The following is an 11,120-nucleotide window of genomic DNA, read 5'->3' on the forward strand; positions in this document are numbered from 1 at the left end:
GGAGGTTTTTTGTTTTGTTTTTTTTGGGGGAGGTTTTTTTTGCCAATATTTTTGACAGATTATATTTCATGCCGGCAGATTTTTACAATAAACAAATTTCAAGCATTTAGTGTTGTTTTCATCAGGATTTAAAAGCCTCTGACGCAACATGAAGGACTTCACAAGACACTAAAACTCTCCACTGTAATCAGGCTGCATTTTATCATCGGAGGTGGACGACACTGAGTCGACAATATCAGCAAAACTCCTAAGAAATGGTTTTAATAATCAAGAAATTCTTAGTAAAATTAACTTTAACATGATGGAAATATGACATTTCTGTTTGTTTCATGTATTGATGTGAGGAAGGTTACAGTCTCCTCATCATCGCTCCACACAGATCTGATGTTTTCAGCCCTTCAGTGACGTTTTTCTATGCACTGATTGAAAATGCAAATAAAAAACAGGTGGAAACACACCTGAGCTGACTGCAGCGGCTCCTAAATGTTTTAAAATAAGGACTATAATATTGCCAATTATTTTCTCTATTAATCACTTGGTCTATAAAATGTCAGAAATTGTGAGAAATTACATTTAAAACAGCTCATTTTTTGCAATTTTGCTTAAAATATTACAAAAATTATTATTTAATTATCAAAATAGTTGCAGATTAATTAATCAGAATATTATATTTGGTATATTATTCATAAAAATCTTAAATTAATTAAAGGTGGATATAGAAACCATTTCAAGTGATGCTCATCTGGTGAAATCCTACAATATAAAATGTTTGTATGTGAATCAAATACATTTTTAATTATTTAACTTTAATTATTATTTAACCTAAAAGTGCAAACATGTCCTCATGATGTTTATTGGCAAATTTAGATATTTAGAATCATTTTGTTATTTTTATATTTTGTTGTTCATGTTTCAAACTTACCAGAACTCCTGTATTTCACAGCTTAGTTAATATAATGTTCTGCATGTTTTATGACAGAACTACACGTGTTTTAGGAAGAATCACAACACGTGAACGTTTGATTGATCGTATTCATTCTGAATCCATCGTATCATCCGCTTTTCCATGTTATATAGGCAGTGACAGACGTTGCATCTTTTATCATATCATCATCATACATTTCCAAAATATGGAAAGTGTGCCGCTGCTGCCTCTGCAGGAGAACTCCGCAGCTCTAGTCTGAACATTTTTGAACTGCACTTATTCATAATTTCATTCAATTCTGATGCTGTTTTCATGTTCAGATCAAAATAAAAACATGTTTCGAACAATCAACGACTGAAATGATGAATGGATGCAATAAGTGAGTTTATTTAGAGATCATATAAAGCAGCAGTAAAACCCAAAACCAACAAGGATAAATGTCCCCACAGACATGCAGAAGAAACAGAGAGAAGAACTTTTCTATCTATCAGCTGACAACACAGACAATTCAATCAAATCCCAAAGAATGTTTGTCGAGTTTTGGTGAAATATTCCCGCTGTAAAAAATAATATTTATGAGGAAATTGGAGACTGTGGCTGTGTGTGAAATCACTGCCTATTCACTAGATAGCTTTATACAAATAAAGTTTGATCAATTAATATCAATATGCTAAATTTTTCGTGTGCAAGTATTTTATTGAATATATTTCTGTGGCTCCTAAACTTTGACTTGAACCTGATTTGAGAATAACGTTTAATAAACTGTGCACATGAGTTATTAAACTGTGAGAGAGGGAAACTACTTCGTCCACATCTGCTTTTAATTTGGCATTGCAATAAATTTTTGACTTCTTCTTGTTAAAATTCTCTGATTGTTGAACATGATTTGTTATTCAGTGGTGTGTGAGCTCTGAAAGGTTAACCAGGCTGTGTTGAACCTCGATAAAATAGACGTCATATAACATGATAATAAGGAAATTAAAGGACAAGTTCACATTTTTAACGTCTGACTGAGAACAATACTCACACGTTCAGCTGAAGGTAACATGAAGCTTCAGCGGTCTAAAACAAGTCAAGCAGGTGTTTTTTTTCCAAAACTACAAAAATTCTGTCTTTGTGTTTCCATCCAACTGTTTTTTTTAATTTGCATTTTCAAGCCTGAGTGGAAAGTTTTTACGCTTGGCTGAGGTGTAAAAGTAGTTGTGTGGATAAAAACAAAATGTAAACAGACTGAGTGAATAAACGATGACGTGCGTGAATCATGTGACTTAAACGTCACTGAGGAGCTGAAGACATCAAACATCTGCGTGGAGCGATGATGATGAGGAGACTGTAACCTTCCTCACATCAATACATGAAACTAACAGAAATGTCATATTTCCATCATTTGAGCTTTGACTGCCGCTCTTTTAACGACGTCATCTCGTTGTTTCCTCTTCTTCTGCAACCGTTTAATAGCACCAACTGGAGTTTATCTCCTAATATTCACACAACAGGAGTGGATGGAAACAAACATTCATTACATTCAGTTCTTTTGCTGATATTCTGGAAATTTGTGCTACATCTGGATGGAAACCTGGCTGGTGTTTTCTTACTGAGCGGCACTGCAGAGATACGAACACAAAGATGATTTTTGTACCAAAAAAACACTCTAACTTCCAACTTCCGTGTATATTTGTGAGTACTGTTTAAAGACAGATTTGTAAAAATGTGAACCTTTGAATCTGTTAAAGCAGAATAAGCTTCAAATTGACAAACATCCTGAAGAGGGTGGCAAGAAGAAGAAGAAGAAGCAGACATCAGGAAGGAAGCAGCGCGTCATTGGCCGGTTAGGAGACGGTGGTCTTCTTCCTAATCACCCTCCTGTTGGTCGGTCTGGGGGCCGCAGCGGGGCCGGACGCCGGGCCGGCGTTGGCGTTGTTGGCCTGGTTGGCTTTGACCTCGTCGATGAAAGTTTCTATGGCGGCGAACTTCTCGGTGAGGTCGCCCAGGTGAGACTTGAGGGCGTTGAACTCCTTGTAGAGGTCGTCTAAAGCCTCGGACAGCGGCTGGATCCTGAGCGGGAAGACAGGGAGCAGGTGAGGGTCGGTTCAGGTAGCATCACACCCAAACTCATTCCTCTTTGTGCACGATATCAATATAATAATAAACAATAATACCAGTTTCTGAGCGGCCCGTGTAATGAGTGTGAATGCAACTGCTCACAGTGAACATAATCAACAATCAGTAATGAAAGAATGTCACTGACAACTTAATTAAAATGATTGAAAACCAGTTTTTTGTCCAGTTGTTTATCCACCGCCATGATGGATTCTTTGAATTCCTTTTTAAAATGTGTAACCAAACAGCCTGACTGGAGCTGCAGCGATAATCGAAAAAAATACAAAAATTCTCTTGTTTCAGCTTCTCGAGTGTGAAGATTTTCTGGTTTCTTTAGTCCTCTATGACAGTAAACCTCTATATCTTCGGGTTGTGGACTGTTGGTGGAGACAAATCAAGACGTTTGAAGTTGCACGCTGGGCATCGAGAAACAGTAAATGACATTTTATGGACCAAACAGCTAAGGGATTAATCAATAATGAAAATAATAGTTAGCAGCAGATGTAATTTTAGTTTTGGATGTTTGCTGTCTCTCTGCTGTTCAAAAGATGGAAAAGAGGTTCACAAACAGGGTTTCAGCAGCTAATACAGATGTTTGTAGATGTAATAAGAGGCTGAAGGACTGATACCTTTAATGCTATAATGTAATTAAACAAAGCTCATCAGAGAATCATAGTCATTGATCAGCGATATCAGCTCAGATAATCAGTCTGCAGAAATATAAAACTGCTCATCAACTCCCATTTATACAGGATATAAAATCATGCTTTAAATTGTTAAACAGATTTGATTCATTACAGAATTGTAATTTAAGTAAAACTTGTCAACTATGAAGCAGAGACAGAAATGAAGGTGTACATGAGAACAAACAAACAAAGAATTAAAGCTGAAAAGCGGGTCTGCAGTAGTGTGTTTAACTAACTGACGCATCGTCCTCTAAACTGTGGCAGGAAGCAGGAAACACCAGACTTCCTTGTGGAAAACTCAAGCTGGTTTCTTTCACACTGTGTAACAGCAGGTTTCTATTTTGACGTTCCAAATTACAGTTTGCTTTCTTATGACGGCACCGACCACAGACTGTACCCGACTTTAATTTCAGCTCGAAGGATAAACCAAATTCCTGCGGAGATTCTCACCAACCGGATTGGCTTTTCTTTTGCTCATGTGGAATATTCTGTTTGTTCGAAACACACACACACACACACGGACAGAAACGAAGGTAACCAAGATCGTTTAGATGATTTAGGGTAACATAAGTTTAACCACTAAGCTCAGCTGTCTTTTTGGCCGGACCGCAGCAGCGATGCCAGCCCTACAGACACAAATTTGGAAGCTTGCTCTGACATATTTTGGAGATGTGAGGAGTTTTTGGCACACTTCCTGGGGGCTCGGTCGCCACGTGTTGCCACTTCCTGTATCCGTCATTTCGAATTAAAAGCCCTCTAATGTTTCAAACACTGTCCAGCCATAAACTAGGTTTTGACCTTTCTCCTCTCCATACTGTCATACGTCTGATCTGTCAGTGTGTGATGTGCAACAAGTACAACAAGCACTACATTTCATTTCATCCCGCTAACGACCTCTGACACAATTCAAACTCTGCCTCGGACTCTTTTTGTCCCCCCTCTCTCTCTCCCTCCGTACCTGGCGTAGTCGGGCAGCAGGGACTGGTGGTCGTTCTGCAGGAGTCCTTTCATCTGGTTCAGGATGTCGAACCTCCAGTTGTCCAGAATCTGAGTCAGGTTGGCCACACCCCGCATGTTCACCCTCTCAGCTGGGACAGAAAGAGTAAATTTACTGTCACAAAAAAAAAGATTACAGTTCACTGCTGGAGAGATACATGTTTACAATAGAGGCCTTAAAGTGATGATGTGGATTCTGGCCTCCATCACTTACACTGAAAGCACATTTGAAGGATCTTTTAATATCCAGTATGAACAGGAGGAACGATTACAGCGAGGAAAAACCTCTTTCACTGTTCATACGGACACCTGACTGCTGGTTTAAGACAAACTTTGAGCCTTAAATCGTTAAAGATCAGAACTTATATTTAGGTAAAACTGAGTTTATTCTGCTCTAACTTAGTTTAAAGATACAGAGCTGCTGTTTCTTGAGTCATTTAAAGGAATATTTTTGATATTTTGGGAAATACACTCATGCTCATCATCAGCCTGAATAATGATTATGGCGGTAAATAAGATTATTAATGTGCCAATAATTCAATTATTCGTTTTGTCTATAAAATAAGGCATCTAGGAAAGTCTTTTTGGTGATCAATTAATCGATTAATCGACTAATCGTTGCAGCTCTAATAATGATGTCACATTCTCACGGCTTTCCAGGCCTCCATCACTCCTTCATTTTGCTTTTATACTCCGTCTTATGTCACGATTTAATGTCAGCAAATCCATTTTGAAGGGAAAAGTTCTCTCTGAGCGGCGAGGTTACGGCGTGATCTTTCACCTCTCGCTTTGACATCATCATGATGAGCCCTGAACTTGACCTTTGACCCAGCGTAAACAGAGAGTAGCTAATCTGGGTGCTCACAGCCATCCCTGAAGTTCCACTCGTCCGTGGACGTCGAGCTCGGGCGTCGCCTCTGGGCCTGCACCGTAACCATGGCGACGGCCAGCAACAGCGGCAGCAGCAGCAGCATGCTCAGTTTGGGGGCCATGATGAGACCGGCAACTGGAGGGAGAAACAGAACCACTGTTTTTAAAACTCACTCATATTTATTTCCAGCATCAGTTAAAGCTGCTCAGTTCACCATTTTTATAGGAACAATGTCTCAAATTAACGTCTATTGTAAAAGGTGTCACAAAGAATTTATCATCTGACACATTTAGACACCTTACAGCATCTTTCAGCTCTTTATTTTTTGTTTTTAGTGTCCCGAACTTTACTGTTTTGATTTGTTCGTCATTTCCAGCAGCAGCAGACAGCTGTTTTTAGTGACAAAGCTCTGATAAACCCAGTGTGCACGACCTGCACAGCACCACTAGCTGGTGAAGGAAGTGAAACATCCAGCAGCAAAAAAGAGCCAAATATTTTTCTCATGAGTCGGTGGAGGCCAAAGCAGAGCTTAAAGAAGAGCGAATATTGAACATTGAAACTCAAAATGAATGTTAATGTTCCTCCATCTCTGCTGGATGTGTAAATAATAACTGTTTGAGTTAAGAGTTTGGTGTGTTTACATCTTGCTGCGTCAATGTAGGTTTAAAGGATGAGTTCACAGTTTTTCAAGTCTGTCTTCAAACAACAGTCAGATGACCAAATGAACACTGAAAGAGGTTTTCAAATGTGATTTTAACATAGGTGATGGGAGACAAAATCCAGTCATTTTGTGCAGAAACGCATTTAAAAGTTAATCTGAAGCTTATATAAGGCTTCAGCAGCCTGAGCTAATCAAATCAAGTGAATATCTTCCAAAGTTATAATGTTCCTGGTATAAAATTCCTTCTCCTCCGTCCAGGAAACACAGTGCAACCTGTCCAGTGTTGGGCAGTAACACGTTACAGTGTACTATAACTACTTGTTACGTAGTTATGTAATTACTACAGTCACAGTCACCCACCAATAAACTGCACCTGCCACAAACCCCAGTGATTCCTTTTAAAACTAAATGTACAGGTGGTTTTTAGTTAAATTCCTTTTACTTTTAGTTTATCTATCTAGGAGAACCTATACTGGCTGAGAAACTTGTGAAAAACGTAAGGTCCTCTCTAGATGCAGTGTTTGGTTTGTCTGTTCTGGGCTACCGTAGAAACATCCAACATGGCGGCCTCCGTTGAAAAGGACCCGCCCCCTCTGTAGATATAAAGGGCTCATTTTAAGGCAATAAAAACACAACAATTCTTATTGTCAGGTGATTATACACTAATTAAAACATACATATTTCTGCCATCAGATCCTCCTAAATCTTACACACTGGTCCTTTAAAGATAGACTGTTTTATTGATTGATTGATGGATTTCAGAAAGAATTGCTCGGGGTTTTTTTAATGGAAATTGAAGAACCCAACACAGGCTCTCAAGCACATAATTTGATTATATTCCTTGCAAACCACTGACATTTTAGCATCGAACAACCCAGAAGCAGGATGTGTCAAGACGTTTAGCACTTTATTAATATATTAGCGTGTTTAAGTAATGTATTCATGGTCTTTTTGGAGTTCTGGGTTCATGAAGTGACCCACAGATCTGTTCTCGTCTCCTTCTCTCTGCCTGAAGTGCATGATAACCTCTCAGTCCTGTGTGCCTCTCTGTCTTTATTTTAGTCTATAAATATTGTTCTGTGCAGCCTGAGTCAGCATGCTGCAGGGATTACACTATTCCTCAGCACCGTGTAAAACCTTGTATGGCTTCAGCACTGCTACCGCTGTGGCTATCAATCCTAATAAAGCAGAGAAAGAAGGAAATCTAACTTTTCTGCCTCCCGTCTGAAAACAAACTTCTAAGTCTTCCAGGCGTGTCAGAGGGTGGAACAGGAGAAGAAGCCCTGAAGCTAAACTCTGCAGTCAGATCGCATTAAGGAATGAGTCCAAGAAGCTGATACAGAAAACTGAACGAACAGAGTGACTTGGAAAGCTGTGAGGAGAGCTGCATAGACATGCCGAGTACATACGACCTCAGCAGCTTCATGTTTGTCCTGATGATACACATTCATACCTACAATAATACACAAGCTGCTCTGTAGACTACACAGCTGCTGCTGCTGCTGCTGGTGGAAGAATTCCTCAGATCCTTTAAAACTACAAGTGCTGCAGTAATATGTTCCCTGTGACTGATATATTAATTATATACACTCACCGAGCACTTTATTAGGAACACCTGTGCAATCTAATCTAATCATCATGTATGTTAATGGAGTGGACAAAGTATTAGGAACATGTTCACTCCAGTACACCACCATGACCCACTACGACCTCAATAATAAACATAAAGTAGAATTATCACCTTTCTGACAATGTCAACAAAAACTGAAAATGTATAAGCTTCTTGAAAGTAGGATTTACGGCAGAGCTGTCGTATTGGATTGCATTAGATTGCACATGTGTTCCTAATAAAGGGCTCTGTGAGTGTTTATAACTTTATTAGATTGTTAATCAGTGGGGGCTTTCCAATAGAGGTTGTAAAAGTAAAAGTAAAAAACTAGTTTTTACTTTTACTTTTACTTTTACTTTTTTAAGCATTTAATTATTACTGCAAACTTAAGTTCTACAGTATGAAATTAACCGCACAAATGAATCTAGTTTGTATTCTCTTTCCGAATGTTATTGTTGATTATTGTTAGAGAAGCAGCCACTTTATTCCACTAAGTGGAAGCAATGTTGTCTTACCAACAAGTCCTTTCATGCTCTGGAAACACGCCCCGCTACCTTGGACCCAAGCTAACGCTAGCTCACTGGGAACACTGAGCGCTGCACACTTGGGCTAACGTTAGCTACTTTAGCCACACTGCAGACATCAAAGCTACTATAAGTCTTAAAATCTTATTAACAGAACAATAATTTTCAAAATGACCACCAGCACACTTATTAGAGGGCCTGAATTAACAGATTGAGACCAGAATGACTTTTTGAAAAACATGGTTGACTTAGTATTTCTAGAGAGAAGTTGAGGCTTTTTGAATGGGAGTCAGTTGAAGCATCTAGATGCCGTCAGTGGCACTTCAAGGTACTTCAGCCTCAAGACATAATAGTTACCGCCTGGTTTGACCATGTGACTCCAGAACAACAAGTTTTCTAATCTGGCGCCCATATCAGCAGTAACGGGCAGGACAACAGTTAGGTAAGTTGTTATAAGTTGTTAGTCGTTAAGGTTATAGAAACATGTGGTGTGGGTTAAAGTTACTACTTCCTTGTGGAACCTTTACATGTAAATGAACATCTGTTACATTCAAGCCTATCACCACCAGGTAAATCTTTCTTCCCTACGCTGGCTGGATGATTGCGTACTGCGCACTAGAGACTTCCGCTGGCTGAGAGGCTAACATCCGGTTATCGCTCTGCTAGCTTGAATGGGGATAAAATAATTTAATTATAGCCTCTTCTAGACTTTCTGAATGTTATCAGACTGAATGGATCAAACTCTGGTAGTGAAACGAGTCATTTTGTGGGGGTTATGTGATGCTCAAAACAATTTAGCCACCGTTTTGGAGTAGACTACAGCACAGCCTATAACGTAAGCACACGTCAACAGTGTTTTTGTAATTACTCTCACTGCCAGAAGGGGGAGACAAAAGTCTCGCCCTCCAGCTTTAACGTAAGGCCGCCTTCATCGTCATGGCTACAATAATAACCACAGGGTTAAGTTTAGGGGACGATCGTAGTTAAAAAACTGTCCTGACTTGCGGTTGGAAATGGGAAATAAACAGTGATCTTCTGTGGCAAAGTCGACTGTTGGGTGAAATATTTATTCATTTTTGTTATTTTCTGTAATCTTTTTGTGTTTGAAATATTATAAAATGACTGATCTAAATGACCACATCACTATCTCTCAAACTTTAATGAAACACACACAATCACCTACCTGCAGGTATGTGCAGCACATAAACACAACATAATCATAAATAACCCCAGATGAGGACGGACACGTCTTCCTGCCTCAGTCAAACGTCCTCTCTGCTGCAGCTTTTCTCTACAGGCACAGCAACTTTTTAAGCAACCGAAATCTCATCAGCTGTAACCAGGCTTAATTTGACAACCATGAAATAAGTTTGGCCTGACGGTGAAACAAGGCACATGGAAAAATTACAGAATTTTCCAGAGTCATTCAATATTTAAACGGCAGATGCCTTCATTCAAATTCATGCTCAGCATTAACAAGGAGTGCTATTCAGTTTCATCTTAAGCGTGCGTCACACTTATAGTGCTCATGCTTTATACAGCATGAATACATTTTAAATTCAATTCAATGCTTTTGATGCCTAAACATGTTCTTTTAAAGCAGCAACAATGCTTACAATAAATAGAAGAGTGTAAAAATCCAGTCAAAACAATTAAAATATTACAATTTACTCTTCATTCATGTTCAACTATGATGAAACTCTCCTTTGCCTTTTCTTAATCATATATAGCAATAAATAAATAAAAATAATAATATTCAATCAATATGAGCGATGTAAATGTAAATAAAATCCTTCTCTCTGCACATACCTGCTGAATAAGCGTGTATACCTGTTGTTGTTGTAGCTCCTCTACTTCAGATCTTCTCAACAGTTCCAACAGAAGGCAATGACAGACACGCAAAAAAAGAGAGAGAGAGAGAGAAAACACACACCCCTACTGCACAGAAGCATGCATACACATGCATATGAAAAAAATACCTCATAAATACACACACACATACACACACACACACACACACACACACACACACACAGCATCTACCCTTTTCCCCATCATTATGGAGGCACGGTGGTCAGCGCAGTATGGTTTAGGTTTGAGGCGAAGCTCCAGCACCTTGGTTGGTTTAATCTGCTTTTGACCACCATGTGTGTGTGTGTGTGTGTGTGTGTGTGTGTGTGTGTGTGTGTGTGTCTGTTCTTCTTTTCTTTTGACCTTTGGATGAAATTGGGTTCTGGATCCTTCAAAAATGAGATCATTGGTGGATTTTCCCGGTCTGGGCTTGTACTCCGCGAAGACAGAAAGAAAGAACGAAAGAAAGACTTGATGTTCCTTCACTCACATTTATGTAATCAAATCATTTTCTCTCTCTCTGCACTTATTGCAATTCTATGTTCCTCAGAAAACCCAACAGTTAATCATGTTTAAAGGATAAGGCTGGTAATGTTCTAGTTTTGTTATTGTCAACAAAAATATTTGTTAGTCCGTCTCAGTAATTTCTAACTTCTCTGCTCTGTCTGTGTCTCTCAGCTCCAAGCTCATTGGTTCCTACTGAAGATCTTTAAAAACAGCTCACAAAGATATAGTTTCATGTTTGAAGATGGTTCAGTATTAACAGCTGGCTACTGTAGATTTTAACAAACAAACAGGAGAAATTAGCGCATTTGTTGGGGACTGTTTTCAGCGGCGGATGAATCCACATTAGCTGCTGTAGTGAGTGTTTCTGGCAGCAGGATGGTGTGTGTGGCA

General features: G+C 39.1%; 1 protein-coding gene across 4 annotated transcripts; it reads right to left on the reverse strand.

The window, feature by feature from the left end:
- Positions 1-801: 801 nt before the first annotated feature.
- On the reverse strand, positions 802-10,315 carry si:ch211-76l23.4. 4 transcript variants are annotated; one of them, XM_042393417.1, is made up of 4 exons: positions 10,203-10,315; positions 5,573-5,713; positions 4,670-4,799; positions 802-2,980 (listed from the first exon to the last, which is right to left on the reverse strand). In XM_042393417.1, exons 2-4 carry the CDS (start codon positions 5,697-5,699, stop codon positions 2,755-2,757), a joined length of 483 nt encoding a protein of 160 aa, XP_042249351.1. In that variant the 5' UTR covers positions 5,700-5,713; positions 10,203-10,315; the 3' UTR covers positions 802-2,754. The 4 variants fall into 4 exon arrangements, with proteins under 4 accessions (XP_042249351.1, XP_042249349.1, XP_042249352.1 ...); XM_042393415.1 differs by lacking the exon at positions 10,203-10,315 and adding an exon at positions 8,364-8,397; XM_042393418.1 differs by lacking the exon at positions 10,203-10,315 and adding an exon at positions 7,449-7,853.
- Between the last annotated feature and the right edge of the window lie 805 nt (positions 10,316-11,120).

This window comes from Thunnus maccoyii, chromosome 18, assembly GCF_910596095.1.
Source record: "Thunnus maccoyii chromosome 18, fThuMac1.1, whole genome shotgun sequence".
Lineage (NCBI taxonomy): Eukaryota > Metazoa > Chordata > Actinopteri > Scombriformes > Scombridae > Thunnus > Thunnus maccoyii.